Genomic DNA, 18,931 nt, shown 5'->3' with positions numbered 1-18,931 from the left:
TTCTTTCCCCATTTTCAATAACTTCTCAGGGAACAGTGATGGGGCTTTGATGAAAAAACTCAGACACATTTATTTGGCTGGTATCTATTAGTGTGTACAAATGGGGACTGTTGGACCCTGGCGGAGGTTTGCGCTGTTCTGGGTGTCATTCTAGTGTTTGTGATTTAATAGGCCTCATCGTTTATTGTGGTAGAATGTTTTGTACTTGTCTGTGAACAGTAAAACTTAGTCATGAAAGGGTGTTTTTTGATATTTCTGACATCTTAAGTACAAGAGCCTGCACTCTGAGCCTTGGACAGGTTTCAAGCTCGTTATACATCTGACATTGGTATTTATTTGTATGTACAGACCTTTCCCTGAATTGCTTTTTAAGTTTTTGCTTTTATGTGAGAATTTCCACTACAGTAAATCAGATCGTCATCAGTCAGTTATCTGGGTTTTGTTATGCATGAGGGCTGGATTAATTGCTTTGGCTGAACTCAGCATGCCTGTTTTTGTTTGTGGTCTGATGAGTTTTCGCTTGCAGCGTAGGACCAAGAAGAAAACAAGAGAAGTTAACAGTTTGTTTATGCTCATGGTGTCAGAAGTAACCGACACGTTTTTTAAAGCCAGGTGAACGACGGTGGTTAAATTAGGATACTGCGCTTTTTAGGAAACCATCCAGGTCACATGACTCTTATGCTCATCCGATCTGCACTTTTATTATCATAACTGTGATGAAATATCGTCCTGCGTGAAGCGTTCTTTTGGTTTTCATGAGACTTCAGCACTTGGGGTTATGGAAACCTGGCTTTGTGCCCTGAGTCTGGACCTGCTGTATGACACTGATTTAATTTAAGTGATGGCAGACGGGAACACAGGGAGAAGTAAACGGCAGGTAATGCGCCTCGTGGAAGAACCAACTAGCAATAGGCGCATTTTAACGTATCATTATGAAGTACATGTTTGCACATTATGATGGCTTTAGAATAATAACTCCATTGACGCTAAGATTTGTTCTCTATAAACTTCGCTTTCATGAAACAATTTTGTCTGCCAGCGGGCACAGAATCTCCTGGGAACTTTCCTGTTTTCACCTCTCCATTACAGACTAAATGAAAGAATAAGTAACTTTTTTTTTTCTCTGTGTTGCTGGTCGTTGCTAATCTGAGAAAACTCAATCGATACCTTTGTTTTTGCGGCTGCTGCACCAACAGTAATACCAGTTGGAAAAGTTAAGGAGGGAGAACGTTTTCTGTTTCCACTTTGAGCTGACTGTCTCCTTCCACAGCAGAAAAAAATCACTTTGACTTCTGATGATAATCCTGCAGTCTGAATGAAATTGGAGTTAAAATAGCCTCTGTTAAAGAACTTAAATGATCCTCTCACTCTGACAAAACATCCAACAAAACAATTCCCTCTCCATTTCTCCTTGGAATTATGGCAGTTTACAGATGCGGATTGGACAATCTCACAAATGCACACCTTCAACGAACAGGTGGTATTTATCAGGTTGAAACAGTCAGTTTATGAGAAGAGACAATGAGTAAGAAATCAGTGAGAAACTGAAGTGAAATCATACATGCAAACAAAGTTGGCAACCTTATAAAGCTGTTGCTTCGGCGTCCAGATGAAAATCAGGATTCAGCAGCTGCTGGGAGACGCATCCAAGGTGGTTGGCCAATTTGTAAAGTGTATTTGTTTGGACCAACAAGTCTGCAGTGTTTTTTCCTACACCACATGAAGTAACGTAAGACGTGTCTTATCATATCTCAACATTTGAGATATTTTATGACTCAAACGTTTCACTTCATGTTTATTCAGTAAGGCACGACAAATTAGCATCAATGATCTATGAGCTTGGTGGGAAACATTTTTAAAAGACAAATTGACTGTCAAAAAGAAAAACAGATCATCAATAATTTGTAGAGCTTCATACTTAACCTGCATCCCACAGTAGATTGCCTGCTTTACTTGATTAAAAATCGGTTGAACAGTTACATTTAATTGAGTGTTTCTTTTACATATTATTATTTATTTTATTTATTTATTTATGTTGTTTATTTCGGGCATGTCAATTCATAAACATCACATTTCATCATTGTTCAAATAATACAATACACATGGCCGAAAGGGAAAAGCGGGAGAAGCCAAAGCTTATCAAGTCCCGCCCCCATTACCCACAGGATAAAATCTTCATCCTGATCTTTTCTTGTCATTTGCATTTTACATTTTCTTTTCTCTTTTTTATTTTTATTTTTTATTTTTTCCAACTTCTTTTGTTATGACCTTTGACAAAACATATTACAGCAGTAGCATACAGAGCTGAATTCAAGCTCTAGACAGTACATACAGATTACATGTGTGTCTACTGTTGTGTGCCGATTTACAGGGCTAGTTGAGTTCTTCACAGCTCAGAAGAACTTCTGATAACTCACAGTAGTGTCACAGTGTTCGTACCTAAGTTATCTCACATTGTTGATACACATTATAACAACATCCTGCTATGTACAACTGGCATTGGCCTTGGACCATACAATTTTCTCAGGTTCAACTTATTGTTTGGGTACAAATGGTATTTGTTATGCTCACATGCCGCCTCAACACAGTGTCTGCACAGTGTCTGTTGATTCGTGCCTCTGACCTTTATCAACCCTCCTGTATTGATCTGTACTGATCAACGATTGAATGTACATACTTTTTACAAGATTATATCCATCCAGGAAAAAATCTGTGCCTTTGTCTTCATTAATCCATGTTTCCGACACTGCAATGATGGTGAAAGGGGTTTTGAAGTGATTTAGGTATTCCTTGATGTGGCCGAAGTTGGTATATAGACTCCTGCTGTTAAAGTGAATTAGAGACAGTTTCCCGTCCATCTCAGCGCTGTCTCTGTATTGAACTTCAGTATAATACTTGCAATTCCCAGTCATGTTGAAACAGAAGTGATTATCCGGGTCAATTCCTTCGTTCGGGTCAGATAAGGTATGATTCACATGTTGATTTGTAATGAAGTCCACACTTCCTAGCTCAGCAATCCTTTCAGATATTCCCATCATACTTTCAGTCCGTGTAAGAACCGTTGAACTTTGCTGTGCTGTAGTTATGGAGTGTTCGTGAGCCATACCTTAGTTATTGTATTTCTCCAACTCATCCTTGCTCCTGATCTGGATTATTTTGACTTCTTCAGCTGATGCTCCATTTGTTTTGATGTAGATTCTGCAGTTAGCCGTCCAGGTGTGTTGTATCTTACCATCCTTTTTCAGTTGGCGAGCTGTTCTGGCGATGTCTGCATTCTTTCTGGTGAGATTCTCATTGATGTAGACATTCGAGCCTTTGAGCTTCTTGCCCTGCTTCAGCAGTGCAGTCTTGTATTTTCTGTTGATGAATTTCAGGATGACAGCTCGAGTTGCTGACTCTTTCCTTCGAGGTAAGAGGTAACATACTTCCACGTTGCCGAAATTCACCTCGATGCCTTTACCATTCAGGAACTCAGACACCTGCTTCTCCACAGATTTCATCTCAGATTCACCAGGCTCATGGGCTGAATTCCCAGCTGCAACCGCCGCTGCGTAGGTTGGAGGCTTGATTATAAGGCCAGTCACAATCACATCATTGAGCTTTCCCTGTTGATCCAGCTCCTCCACTTTGTTTCCCAGCTCCTTTATCAGCTGGTCTTTTTTCTCATTCTCCTGCCAGAGTTGTTTAATTTCAGCCATTGCCTTGTTGAGAGGTTCTATCTGTTTCTTCATCTCTCTCAACTCCGCCATCAGATCTTTCCCAAGTTCATCGGTCACAATCCGATGTTGTTTCTTCAATTCCATCAGGCTTTCATTCAATTGATCCCACTTAAGGTCTGACTTAGGAGGCATTGTCTCATTTTTCCGTGCAGTCAGGCTCTTCTTTGGCTTCTTCTTGTTCAACACGGAGCAACACGGAGCACGTCCGTCCTCTTCAGCTCCTCACACTGAAAAATGTCATTATTACCACAAACACGTTTCAGCGTTACATTAATGATCAGCAGCAGCCCTGCGTATCTAGAGTAAATTTAAACAGGACACAAAAGGCTGAGGTTCATTAAAAACATCTTTCACATGAACGTGGTTAGAAAATGCTCTCCCAGGTGATGTCAGTGGTGTAAAGCGCAGTACATGTCCTTGAACACCAGGGGGGAATGTGATGCCACAGGGAGTCCCAAGGCATAAATCCTGCAGTCAGTGTGAAAATAAGGAAGGATTTAATAGAGATACAATATATTATTGATTTCAGTGCCATTATTTCGCACTAAGGCAATTCATAATAAATAATAGAAGACCTTCATGAAGCTGCTTCTGGCTTTAAATGTTGACATTATGCACTAATATCTCTTCTCTCCCTGCTTTTTTCTTGTTCAGGTACATGCAAAGCCAATTTCCCAGATGAGGACAAGCTGCATCATTTTCAGCTGGCAGTCTCTCCTGGTAAGAAACAAACAATTACATAAATCTTTTACCACCTGCTTTGATGATGTAAAACAGAAAAAATAAATGCAATTTTGGCTTTCTTTGCGATGCTAATATTGTGTATACTTATCGAAACAGTGTTTTTTTTCCTAATTATTTTGGTGGGCTCATACTTAATAACAATTTGGTTATTTTTTATTTCAGAAAAATGCTTTTAACAAGATCCCAGAGCTCAAAGTAACATCCTCAAATTGCTTCTCTTGTCAGAGAACAGACCAAAACCCAAAACTTACTTTCATAAAAAATATATGAGAACAGTTGGCAATTAATTTAATTGGGATTGACTAATTGATTAATTGACTTATCTGTGCAACTCTAGATGAGACACCCACAATCTTTTATGCGTGTGGGGAAAACTATCTGGGTCCCTTAACAAAATGTGTTGCTGCATGTGAATTTTACAGAGAAAGAAAATTGGACATCAGAGGGAAAATGGATTATTCAAGTCATACGTCCAGAGGAGCTTGAGGTTTCCCGCATTTCGTCAGTCGCATCACTAAAATTACTTTTTAGCTGGGCCATTCTGCACGGAGCAATGCAGGAGCAAAAGCATGGCAGGATGTAAGAGTCTTGTTTTTAAACGACCCAACCACGAAATTAACTGTGATGGACATAAAGAAGGATAGAACTGGAGAAATTGGAATATAAATTGTCAGGCTAATGTGATGATCACAGTTCCCTCAATACAGAGTGCATGACAAAATGATTCCGCGTAAAGAGCTTTAGCCTCAGGTAACGACATTCAGCCAAGTCCACTGCTTCTCATTTTGTGTGCATGTCACTGGTGTGCAGATTGTAGAGTAGGAGGAGGAAGTTGTGTGTGATGGAATGGGAGTAAATGCAAATGTTCAAAATTCATTTGTAAGTGTGTGCCTGTCCTCAAATATTCTCTTTAGACGGTATTCCAGCCTTCTCTGTATTTTAACATTACTGCAGCGCAGTCATTATTCCCCAAGTCCAATCTGCTTTCTCAGCACTGTTCCAATCTAAGTGGGCTACCTGTCAAACCGAACCAAACACACTGGTGTGGGATTACCCGAGTCTCTGTAGGCTCCCCTCTCGCTTCCTGCTCTCCATTTGTCAAAAACACATTCTCTCAGTCCTCAAGCCCAATGTCACCTTCTCATTTCTCTTGTTTATAAAATGTGGAAATCTATCTTCATCTTTCTCTTGAAGATGCGTAAAAAGGAGAGCACCAGCCAAAGACTAAGAGTAGGGGGAAAAAAAATGTGTGTGTGCGTGTTAGTAATTGTAAAAGAAGGACAAAGAAAGAGACTGAAAATACCAAACTATTTACACTGATGCTCACTAAAGCAATTGCTGAGTTAAGGGAACACGTTGCTACTAATATGGGGAAGTAGGAAGTAAACATGAGGAAGTAAGAATATTTTGTTGTATTAATAATTTGCCTCAATATGAAAAACCAGCAGACTATCTAGACCAACTCATTCGGAGGTGAAACTGAAAATAATAATTCTGTTAATAACATGTGTTCAGCAACGGGAAATCAAAGTTCAACCTGTAAACTGTGATTGATTCTTATGTTGTATTGGGCCAAATTTTAGTCTTTGTCATGGTTTTCTCCTCATATTACACTGTTGGCTTGTAAAGCTGCAGTCACGTTATTGAAACAACCCTCAGAAACTGCATTTATGATATCTATAAAGCCTTAAAGTCTTTTCTCTTCTGCCCAGCACATCAGTTTTATGAGAGTTGATGGAAGTCACTGCATCAGCTTTTGTCAGCTAAAATGTTCTGAAATCTTTATATAAAAAGTGGGGGTTTCATTAAGTGGTGAATTTATTTTAAGATTCTGAGCTGTTTCAGTCCTCGTGTGCGTGTGCATGTGTGTGCATGTGTGTGTGTGTGTGTGTGTGTGTGCGTCTGTGATTCATCCGTCTCTCTGCCTCCCGAGTCGCACTTCTGCTCCAGCAGAATTTTCACAAAGGCCTCTCTAAGCCAAATCTGCAGAGAAAAGCAAAGATCAGCAATTAGAGACAAGCTCTGGTGTCATGTTCTTTAAGAGGAGTTGGTAAAGAGATTGAGTTCTCAGAGAAAGACTTGCTCAATTATTCAAACGTCTGTCTCTATTGACGTACACACGCACACACACACACACACACACTCACTCTCTCTCTCTCTCTTTCTCTCTCTCTCTCTCTCTCTCTCTCTCTCTCCCTCTCCCATTTTTGCTTCCTTTCACTTGCTCTTTCCTTTATTGGGTTTCTGTCTCTCCTCTTGCTTGGTCTCCCTGTTTATATGTTCTCTGGCTCTTCTCTCTCTGTCCACTCCTCTAATGCCCAGGCATCAGTCTAGCTGCAGTAAATTAACAAAATACAGTGTTGGATCCAAAGCACTAATGGGCATACAGTGAGCACGCAAACAACAATGCGGTCACCGTAGCCTGTGTGTGATCTCTACAAAGCAAAAAATCTGTATCTTATTGTTCCGTGGACTGTCTCTCTTTCATCTTCTTGCACAATCGTTGTCTCATTAAGGTGTTGTTGTGTGTCTTGGTGATAGCTGGAAGGTGTTGGGTGACTCAATTTTTCTATTGTCCTCATACTGTGCTGTCAGATTTCCGTTAAGAATTGCAAGCACATTAGCTTGACATTATACTCACAGAAGCTATCATTTGCACCGCGGGGAATGTAATTGTGGTCAGACAGGAAAACAAAAAATGCAAAGGGAACTCGCCTCAGGATGCAGGTTGTCCAATATCTCTTGTATCCAAACGAGTGTGAGGTAAAATCATTTCGACTCTCATCAGGACAATTTTTGGCTCAAGGCAAGGGCTTCTTTGCTCTTTGCCGTATCTTCTGTTTTTGTTTTCTTTTATAGTTCTCATGGGAATGGCAGGCAGTAGTCCACGGTCTACTTTATGAGCATTTCTTCAGGTAATGTTGTAATTTTAAGTGTTTATAACAGCTGCAAAACAATCAGCTTCACATACATAGAATAGAATACATAAGCCCCAGAATTCAGCTGTTTGAGAAGTGTTGTGGTGTCATTCATTTGGGTTCTGTGGTTTCACTTTGTCCTCATTAAAACATCTACGCACAGTACAAACATGTACACACACCGAGATGTTAAGCTTTTACAAAGCAACAATAATATTACGAGAAAAGTCTCAAACTGTGTTATGTCATTATGGTTCTTACAGTCATTATATTAACAGTGAGCTTTTTCTCCGGAGGCATGTGGTGCAATATTCATCTAGGTGAAGAAGGCACAACGTTATTTTTCATGTTTTTAGTATCAAGCTGCTTTTTCAATGTCTTTCATTTAAGACTATCTAACTCGGATGATTCAACCACCAAATAAAACTAATCATAGAATACATAAATATGCACTGAACACGCTGCGACAAACCTGGTTTGTGACAGATTGTTTTTCCAGTTTTAATTGCAGTGAGGTGAGTCGTTGAGAGCATGTGCTTTACCACATCTAAATACCATTTACATATTTTATCAAAATGTATTTTCTCTACCTAGATGAATTAAACATTTATTATGATACGTAAGATCAAACACCGATATTGGTGATCTTTTTCAAACTCGGATCGAGTGGTTTGTCTCTTAGTTACTCTGTTTAGTTTCCTTTTCCCATGCAACAGCAGCTCTGTGCTGTGACCCCGTAGCACCAGACCCCTGTGTCTGGGGAATGGGGACAGCAGCAACACTCAGGGGTGAACACATTCTCACATGTCATTGTTTGGTCTATTAGAAGTACAATGATGAAAGAAAATTTATGGACAAAGTGCATTGTCCATGTGTTTCAGATGTGTACTTCTTCTGCTTGATTTGCATAAAGATAATTAATGGGTTGTTGTGCACAAGCTGCACAAAAGGATAGTTTATTTTTTTCGCTCAGTGATCCCTTAATGACAAAATAGCATGTTTTACAGACACATGTAAATCCTCCATCAGTATTTTGTAAAAGGACATTCTGCAACAATCATATATCTTATAGGTGTTTTGAATATATCTGTAACATCTTCAATGACTTTTTGCATTTTTCAAGTTGCAAAATGAAATCTTCTCTTTAAAACAATTCCACAGATTGGCAATGTGACTCTAGTCTGGGTTTGGATATGTCTACCTCTGTTATTGTTCAGCCTAATTTGGGCTTGTGAGCCCACAAACAGGAGATGTTTTGTCTTTTTTGTTTGTCTCAGATCCTTCTCTAAAATGTATGGACACTTTGTAGATGTACCTTTCGAGTCAATTTCATTTGAATTTTGTTTGGCCAAATAGATGCTTGGCCTACATAGTGCTCTGGATGGTTTAAATAACCATTAGTTAGAGCTTTTGGCACTTCTCCTGAATGTATTACACAGATAAACAGGGTGGACAATGGATTAAACTAACAGCAACAGTGAAAAACAACCAGCCAAAAAGAGGCTACATGGTCATCAAAAGTTCATCTCTGCATAGGAGGGTGTGTGCATGTGTAGCTTTATGCACCGGATATCTCAAAACAGCTGCCTGGGTAAACAGTTTTGCACTTTTAAGTAGCCTTCATACTGATCCATGATATCCTTCTCCACTCTCTGCACCACCCTCCACATTTAGGGTTTTTCATGCATTGAAGTAAAAGATCAAAGACTTCATCTACACCCTCAAATTATGAGCTATGTTATGTAATAAGATGTGGAAGTCTTTGGCTGATGTGACGGGTTGGATGTACTGCCTACGGAGCAAAAACAAATCCCAATGACCTCTACTCAATGTCTTTGCCAGCGTTAAAAAGGAGCCAGAATTACAGTTTTTGTGCACAATTGATGTCCATAAATAGCTCACCTGGTGATGTACATGCCTCATTCAGACTACTGAGGTTGAGATCAGGGGTTAAAATGTTAAAGTAAATTATGGCCATCATAAGAACTTTAATTTTGAACCACAAGATGTTCTTTAGACGTCTGACTGAAGTCACTGCCGATGTTTTTCAACATTGGCAGAAACTTGACATCTTTTTGGATATATTTTTGCACAGTGGGCTCCAAATTCTTAGAAAAGACATTGGCGACAACTAATGATAGTGAAATGAACAACGTTAACAGTAATTTACAGGAAACTGCTCTTTCTGTGTGCACGGAAAGCGTCTTAGACCTAAGTAAAAACAAGGAACGCTAGAAAGCCAAAAAAATCAATAAAGGAAAAGGTAATAAGGCTCCTCTTAGGACCACTGTCTTATTTAGTGCATGTTTTCAGTCCGTTGAAAACCAGAAACATCCCTGTCACTGTCTCTGTCCATTGTGTTCACAATTATAGTTGTTGTCTCATAGAGCTCTGTCAGAAACAGTAATTATATATCAACACCAATCATGCCCCGGTACCTGTCGCTCTGCTGCTTCACTGTTTCTTCCTGCAGGGGAAATCACAATAATGCCAATCAACCCGAGTGTGATGATTAATTTCTTTCCTCACATGACTGTCCCTTTGCGGCGGCAACGTTGTCAAAATTGACAGTCACGACAAAGCCTCCAATTATGTGTTAAGTGAGGGTGTTTTCAGACAGCTTGAAAAGGTCAGTCTCACTCAGCTTTCAATTGAACTTCAATTTAAAGAAGACCAGTCACACCACGCTGTGATGTAGATACGTATAGCGTCAATTTAAACTTGAAATAGAATCCAGCTGGTGAACATGGGTGCTGTCAAGGAACCTATATAAGCAGTCTATATAATTACGCTTAATCATTTGGTAATTGTCGGAGACACATCCTCAGCAGGAAATGAATTGGAGTTGTAACAGGTGTGCTGTGCTTGTATTTAAGTATTTCCTCATTTACAGAGCTGAAATATTGCAACACCACACAACCAGAAGTTGTACAAATTTGTGGGGTGTGTGTGTGTATGTGTGTGTGTGTGTTACAATGTGTGTGTGCAAGCCCAGTGTCTTGTGACAGTAAAGACGGATTGTTCCAGTGTGCCAAAGACACCCATGAATTATTTATGACCTCTGACTGCGGTTGTTAGTTGTAGATGGTCTCCCTCTCTCTGTCTATAGGTTAGTTGCTTTTCCTCCATTTGTTATTCTCTCTTGTTCCTTCTGTATCCATCCATCGCTTGTGTTTTTTTTTTTTCTGTCATTCCAGCTCTGTTCTACTTGACACTTGTTCGAGCTGCGTCTCTTTACTTCACGCAGCGTTTCTCTCCCTTGGTCTCGTCTCATTTATAATACAGGGGAGATTGTTTGTGCGGTCTAATTGAATCGTAACTCCGTCTTTGTTGCAGTGAATAGAATCTGGTGAGGTTTAGATCGCCCCTTTTGCAGTGGCCTTATCTAAAATTGCTCAGCGTTTTGAGTACACAGAGAAGGGGGAGATAGTGAAGGCAAGAGAGCTGCTTGTCAATGTTGATCGTGTGTGGAACAGAAACCCCTCAATTTCAAGTGTTATTGATGCTGTGTCAGAGCAGCATGGAAATACCTTGGATTATAAGGTGTAAATAAAATTTTTGCCTCAATGGTAATGATTCAAAACAATCCCCCGAAGTCTATTTTACTATGTTTTCCATATACGACTCACACAAGTGCAGTAATTTTTAGGCAAATTGTGCAAATCTTGATATCCACCGCTCAGTCATTCAAGCACATACACACGGTCACACGCTCGCACAGTCGGATCATTTAATGGCCTATTACCAAGCGTTTCATTGTCATCTCGATCTCTGTCTCACTTTTCTCAAGTTCAATCAGAAGTTCCCAAGAGTATCAGTCCACCTGAGTGAGCTCTAACAAGGCGTGAGCTCAACAGGCTGTTACTTCTTTCTTTCCAAGTCTGGGTCTCCTCTGATCCCTGAAAGTGCCATAAGATCACAGCGGAAATTTTAAATGTTATCCAACCAATTAAAGAACCCCTCTGAGACAGATCCTGGACTGATGTCTTGACAAGCTTTTAATTGGCTTTAAAGGCTACGTATGGAACGAGGTGGACATAAAAAAAAGCAGGAGGGACGGTGTGTGTATGTGTGAGCCTGATTGGCAAGCTTAATTAGATACACATATATAAGCTGGCCAAACAACTGAAACTGGCTTATTTATTGGACAATAGCCCTCTCTTCATCTGTATGCTCCCAATGTATGTGTTGAACAAGATGTGTATGTGTGTGTACTGTGAACCATTACGAGATGGAAAGAGAGCTTTAACCCAGGACTATGTTTGACCTTCAGGATGTGTTCCAACTCAAATGTTACACATTGGGCCTTCACTCCCCTGAGACAAAACTCCTTGATTAAGAATCAGTCCTTCTAGGTGATCCTCGTATTTACTCCCCTGTGACTGAATAGCTGCTTGATCTCTACTGGCTTTTGTCACATTGAGCTCAGACACATTGTCCATCTTTGCTATGGTGACGGCGGTCGCCCCTCCAAATTATAATGCTACATTTTTGTTTTTTAACTGCCATTTTATGGTTGGAGAAGAAAGCTGGTGGCTTTGATTAAGATCAGCCGACTTTCATACGTACACCCCGAGGCAGATTCAAAAGATGCACCACCTGTTTATGTATTTGTATATTAATAACTGTACATATGTTGTGTAATTTAGGTAGCATGAAGGCGTTTACAAACTTTCATTTCATTATGCAACCATGTGTTGCATAACACTGACTAAATATTGGTGAAATTTGTCTTCATGACAACAATATCTCGACAACCGCCGCTGTGCGATTGACACTGCCCATATGTGGTTTGTTATCTGCTTGCTTTTTGACATCGGGTCACCAGTGCCTTTTTGAAAAGTTGAGCGATTTTAACTTTAAGTGCTTGAAACAGTGCCATTTTTAATCTGTGTGTGTCTGAATACTGTGCAACACCAATAATATCGACTGCCGTGGCAAAGTTATTGGAGAGACGGAATATTGTATTCCAACTGGACTTCATGGTTTGTATTTCATCTTCTAACTGGTACATTTGGCAACACACCAGCACAGCCTCTTCTCTTTTAAAACGCTAAACTACCTCAGCATTAATACAGAAAAAATATATAATGCTTTGTGGATGCACTTTGTTACCTGTCCTCACTGGAAGGAAAATGTGATCACTCTAAAGTGCAGCATTTTTGAACATAAAATTAAAGTGAACCTAAAGTAATCCTTCACTATGGGTCTTTTTTAGTTAAAATCTGTCTCATCAAGAAGATCTTGTTTTCCCATTTGTAAACCCTGTTCAGCAGTGTATGACAATGATTTAAGTCCCTCTTTCTTTCCACAGGCAACCGTAAATTGATGTTTACCATAACACACATTTTGTTATGTGTTCATTATTGAAAACCTTCTCTCTTTCTCTCTCTATTTGCTTCCAGATGAAGGTTACTACCAAAGTGGAAAGTTTCAATTTGAAATAGATGTCCCAGAAGCCTATAACATGGTGGTGAGTGGTCAATTTATCTCAGATTGTTTCATCTAAAAACTCAATTTGTGTGATTTCCTGTGTGTTTGTGTGTGTGTGTGTGTGTGTGTGTGTGTGTGTGTGTGTGTGTGTGTGTCCCCGTCCCTGCCCGCATATTTGTGTTGTCAGTCTAAGTCGGTAGCCTTTTGTTTTGGCCTGTTAGAATAACGACCCTTCCAAATTTGCTGTCGGATTCTGCTCTGACCTGTTGTTTTGTGTATAAAGCAGTCTCCAGAACAAAGTACTGGTTCATTTAAATGATCAACAGTTGTCACCAACTAAAAACGTGTGCATGTCGGCACCACTATCACATTTCTTCCAATTAAAATTCACATACAGACATCGAGGTACTGTGCTTGAGTCAGGCTACAGTTTTTCTTTCCCCTCCTGAGTGAAAGGTCTGCAGAATACTGCATTATTTTTATCACCTGACCCTCATGAGTTGGAGTTACCCCATCCTCATCCTTTTTGTCAGTTCTTCCATTCATTCCAGTCACACTGGCTTTATCTCACCACGCCAGGATGTTTGTGTATGTGTGAATCTGTGTATTTCTTTGTGTCTCTGCACACACATATATGTCTTGTATCTTCTCCTTTTGTCCGAGCCTTTTATGACACACACCCACACGCAGCCATCCGTGGCAGTTTTATGACGATTGCCACACAATGCCGAAGAGTAAACAGCCATTAAATTCAAATCGATTCATAGAGTTGTGCCTAGTGGCGTTCAAGAAGAGAAGTGTTCCTGTGACGTAAATTGGAGAAAAGCATTGTGATGAGACAGGAAGTTAAAGTTATGGAGGATTTTCTCTCTAGTAGAAGTGGCATTCAATCTGTAATAGGGTTACATTGCACCAATGTAGTCGAAGCAAGCCAAGGGAATGATACTCCTGGTTAACTCTGCTTGTGATTACAGAAAGTACTTGGATAAACACATTCCCCAAGGCCTGTTTGTCTGCACATTTAATCAGTTAGTGAAAGCTATCTACAGCCTGGTTCGAAATCTTAATTGTAGCTTAAATAACTATATATATTTATATATAAAATGTCCTCCTCTTTGCTTTTTTTCAGTTCCACAGCTTCCATGTAATGACTGTAATGGTATTGCAAATAATTGCATTATTATAGGCATTTTAACAACAGCCTGTGGCTTTTCCTGGTGTAGAAAAAAGACAGCCAACTCTCCTTTTCAAAACATCCCGATTGCATTATAAAAAGACACTCACTGTTCTAAAATTGTTTAATGAGACGAGCCAGTCGGGGCTAAGTGTCTTCTCAAATTCATAAAAAATTCAAAAGTACATTTCATTTGTTTCTTGAAATGCAGACAATTTGGGATGTGGTTCTGAAACTGAGTTAATGAAGAAGCCCTGCTGGGGATGTTTGTCTCCACAAATCCAAACACTAACCAAAGTAATTAAGTAAAAAAAAACAGAACACAGTCAGACTTGGAGTATATACAGACACAGAAGGCACAGAAGCATCAATGTTGTCCAACAGCAGTGATTTAACCATCTGTCCAGAGCCTGGCCTGAGTTTTGAGGGCTTATCTGTTTGACTGCTCATGGCTAAAGACTGTTGTCTCAGAGGAAGATGCTGTAGCTTTTAATTTTGATTTTACATCCTGCTGCTCTTTGTTTTTTTCTTGCCCATTTTTCTATTTGTGTGTGTGTGTGTGTCATGTGTGTCATGTGTGTCATTACTGAATAGAAGTAAGTCTGAACAAAAATGCTTTCAATAGCACGATATAATGAAAAAATATCAATGATTTGGTTTGGAGAGCATTTTATAAATTATCTATGTGGAGAAGAAAAGCTTGCATTTCTCTGATGATTGTGAATCTTTTTGCTGCTTTTAAAAAATTACTGTTTTAACCTTCACAGAAAATTGTTCCCTTACTGGTTTTATATTGAAGTAGCTTACAGATCATAGCTTTTAAATGGTCATTATACATTGTAAAAGTGGAAGCAAAATGTCTTTATACATCGGAAGTTGACACTTGAGTCTCTGACCAGTAAATACTGGTAAATGGAATTAGATGATATTGTAGATCAACATGTTTCTCTCCCTTTCTCTCTCTCCTGTCTTGCTGTTCTCTCCATGTTGATCTCCAGCCTCCTAAAGTGAGATGTCTGACCAGAATATGGCATCCTAACATCACAGAGAATGGAGAGATCTGTTTGAGGTAACACTGCCTCCCTCATGGCTTGTTCCCACTTATGCAGCTTCTTCCTCTCTTTATCTGAAGTTATCATATTTTTTTTGTTTGACATTGTTTTTCTTCCTGCAAAAAGAAATGAATGGAACTAGCCAATTAAACGTAGTATTCCCTTGATGGAGGATCTATTCACACACACGTGACCTGGAATTGAATCGGCTAACTGTTGATTGTAGCCAGTCACGTTCTCGAAAAATGTTCCAGTTCTGTTAAAGATTTTACAAACCGTGGTCTTGGAGCTAACACCTTCGGCCACGCTGGAGGGGCATTACACTAAGGAGTTTACAGTACACACTCAGAAACAATTTACAGTGACAAGCTGCCACAATGACTTCGCAAGAATGAAGTCGCAAGTATTTTAAATGATTCTGTGTTTCTTTCCTTTTTCTTTTCCAATGCAGCTTATTGCGGGAACACTCTATCGATGGTACAGGCTGGGCCCCCACTAGAACATTAAAGGTAAAGACACTGCATTTATTAAAGAGAATGTGCTTTTAGAAATGATGCTAAGATGATGTTTCAAGGATGTTTTTCAAGAAGAGGAAAAGGGAGTGCAGTTTATGTATTTATCAGTGTTCTTTAAAGTTCAGGGGTTATTACAGAAAAAACATTCCTGACTGCTTAAAACTGTCGTTTCATTACAGACGAATAATAAATAAACTAAAGAAATGATAACTGCAAACTTGATTCTTCAATCAGCACTCATCCTGTTATGTCTGTATCTGTGTTTAGAATGTACATGAGACTGCCTGTATCCTTGACAACAGCTGTCTCTATTCACTTGTCACCAGCTGTAATGTGTAACAACAGACAGGTGATCAATTTTAGCGTAAAGTAGTTGGAAGCAAATTTAGAGCTAACAGCTTAAATCAGCAAGCTTAAATTGTTGTTAACCTCTCCAACAGTTACACATCAAGTAACAATAATGTTTCTGTGTCCATGTTTTTTCTCAGCTTCCATGTGTTCAATGTCGTTTTTGGCAGTAATGAATATAGAATTGCGACTATGCCATCGTGAGGAGTCACGGAGGTTTCTGTGATAGCTAAATCCTTATCCTGAAATAACATACGATTCTTTCCTCAGTGCAGTTATGAAACATGTTTCTGTAATTTCAGGAATCCTAAATGTCATCCCAAAGTGGGATAAGACAAGAGTTCAGACTTGTAAAATCTCTGTAATGGGGCCCTGTAAAATGAGGGATTGATTCTGTAGCAAATACTGGGGAAACGGGACAAATATTACCAACACAATAGTACAAAAAGTCTAGATTGAGAAAGTATGTCTCGTTTCGTACGCCAATATCTGGGTCAATTTAAGGACACATGGATTGATGTGGTTTATGCTATCTTGCAACAGTCGCACGTCTCATCCTGTTTAGCTTTTATTTGGGATTACGTTATTATTTGTATCACCACAGTACTCTTGTTCTTCATGGTCATTTCAAGCCCCGGCACTCCCATTTACTCCAGAGGGAATTTATGTTAGGCTTTTCTTATCATACATCATCAGTCGAGGGAGCATATTAATCTTATAGTTCCTTTTATTTGTTGGGTTAGTGTTAGAGGGCTAATGATGGAATCCAGCTGTTTGACTAGAAGTGCTTAAAAAAGGTTTCTTTAGTCAGATTTATTGGTTTGATAGTTTCACAAATAAAAAGAAAATACCAGGAAGTTTTTGAATAAATCCTATAAGCCTGTAAAAATGTCTACATTTTGCTTATATCTTCAAGGAGTGATGTTTTTGGCGTTTTTATTTTCGGCCGACTTTTCTCTTTCTTAAACCAACAAAACGGGGTTTCACTAAATACTGCTGAGGGCTGCGAGATATGCTGCAGAATCCTCCAAGGACACAATGCAGTGCATGTCTTTTGTGAAGCCATGTGAAGGTAAACTTCACAATGAAAGGCTTCTCAGCGGCACATGAAAGAGTGCTTTGACTTCTTATGCTTTACCCTTCACTCACTTGAGCACTTTTTGCAAACTGTTAAGTAACGGTCACAGAAGTTTAAAGCAAGGACACCCTCCGCTATCCCTACTCAAAATTTGAATAAAATTGTGTTTGATGGTGAGTACGGTGTTGAACTTAATGTAGCTGTACCATGAAGCTCTGCCTTCCATGTTTAATTTCGACTTGAACAGCCTGATATAGTCAGATGTATATCTGTGCTGGGATGCATTGTAATCATGGAAATATGTAAATGTTTGCATATTTGGAGCAAAAGCCTTTAGAAGTGGAGCTCAGGGTTTTTTGTATAGCTTACCTCAAGTGTAACGGGTCATCCCTTAAGTCCTCCTGAGCTTCCTGCCAGGACTGCTCTCGAAGTCATTGTCAGGATTTGTGTTATTCCTAAGTGTTCTCCTCCATTTTGGAATATTGTTTCTCTGCTTTCAGGAGAAGCCACATTCTGCAGTCCTCTCTTGTACAAAATGAAAAACATATTCTGCATAATTGAAAATTGTCGAGCTTAATGATTGCTGTGTCACCATGACAGGTCTCCATGTCTCCGAACATATTATGTTACGCTCTGCATGATGTCGTCTTTGCAAAGAAAATATATGAAGTGAGATCAGGCTCCACAGGGGATTGTGATCCATCCGTGGTCAGATGAGAGCCTGATTATATGCCCTTATTTCACATAGCATGAAAAGACTTAGAAAACCCACACCCATATTTATACATCGTGCACACAAGTAGGCTGACCAGCTCTAAGATGGCAGGTGTGGTTAATCATCCAAACTACCCTGAGTGAAAAACATCCAAAACATCTGGATAAACATCAAAATACAGAGAAAGAGATACATGTGTATGATGATTAGTATACATACGCTCCTGATGAAAAGATCAGGTGAAACCGCTTCAGGTCAAATTTCATACCAGGCATTTAGACATTCAGACAACAAGAGGCTCAGGCCTAAAATGAACAATGGAAAATGGAACATTTTGTGGCTATTCATTCCTGGAAGAATGATTTGCTTATGCGAACAACGGCTTCTTTTGCATCCCAGCCAAAAGACACTTGTGTGGCTGACTGTGCGAGGAACTACTGTGATAACGATGTGGAAATGGATGCCATAAAAGCAGTGCATACGGTATGCAGTTAAGATTCTATTGACTTGAAAATCACACATCTCGGTATTGGTTTCAGCTGTGGAGAAACTTCCAAAGATTTGTTGACTGTGTTCTGCTAAGACTAACAGCAACATACAGGAGACAGAATGATAAGTCACTTCTCACATGTGCATTCCTACAACTGTGCTGTATGTGTGCAGTCTGTCTTTTTCCTTTCTTTCCTGCCATTCACACACGCTGTGCAGCCAGCGTGTTGTCGGATTGTGACAGGCGTATAGATGCCATCTCATCAGCTGTTTACTGTCTGCAACCAGGCTTTGCTGTTATAATCATTTTTTGTTGTTAGATCTGGAGTTGGTGCACAACCAGACACACAGCCTTGTATTTTCTTTTTTTGTTTTGTTTTTTGCCTTCTCCTGATTGCATTCCTGGGTGACTCATATACTCATTTTCCTTTCTTCACATACTGCTGCCCTTTTCTGGTGTTTGCTCTTTTTTGTGTTGCTCTGATCCACCCGTGGAGCTTCTTCAGCAGTCATTGGAATGCAATTGCATTTCCTTTGATTCAAAATGAGCAATTCCTAGTATTTTTTTAACCATATCTTGACACATCTAATACATACACAAACACCTTGTCTTTTTTTATTGTATTCCAGTCGGAGTTGTGTATTGTTGTTGTTGTTGTTTTGAATACCTCTTGGCCTTGAGTCTAAGCTGCAAGGAAAGCAGCTTTGCATGCAACATGAGTGCTTATCTTTGTTTGTGGTTTTTG

General features: G+C 39.5%; 1 protein-coding gene across 2 annotated transcripts in view; it reads left to right on the top strand.

Annotated features, from left to right (window-relative positions):
* The window catches only part of ube2f (ubiquitin-conjugating enzyme E2F (putative)), a 45,915-nt gene that overhangs the window by 7,136 nt on the left and 19,848 nt on the right, over nucleotides 1-18,931 (top strand). For both annotated transcript variants that reach the window (XM_030428988.1, XM_030428986.1), the window contains 4 exons: nucleotides 4,374-4,439; nucleotides 12,787-12,854; nucleotides 14,987-15,057; nucleotides 15,492-15,549. In XM_030428988.1, coding sequence (XP_030284848.1) covers nucleotides 4,374-4,439; nucleotides 12,787-12,854; nucleotides 14,987-15,057; nucleotides 15,492-15,549 — 263 coding nt within the window. The remainder of the gene's footprint in view (nucleotides 1-4,373; nucleotides 4,440-12,786; nucleotides 12,855-14,986; nucleotides 15,058-15,491; nucleotides 15,550-18,931) is intronic.

Source organism: Sparus aurata, chromosome 9, assembly GCF_900880675.1.
Source record: "Sparus aurata chromosome 9, fSpaAur1.1, whole genome shotgun sequence".
NCBI lineage: Eukaryota > Metazoa > Chordata > Actinopteri > Spariformes > Sparidae > Sparus > Sparus aurata.
The sequence above is the reverse complement of the archived record's forward strand: the minus strand, read 5'-3'. Positions and strand labels throughout refer to the sequence as shown.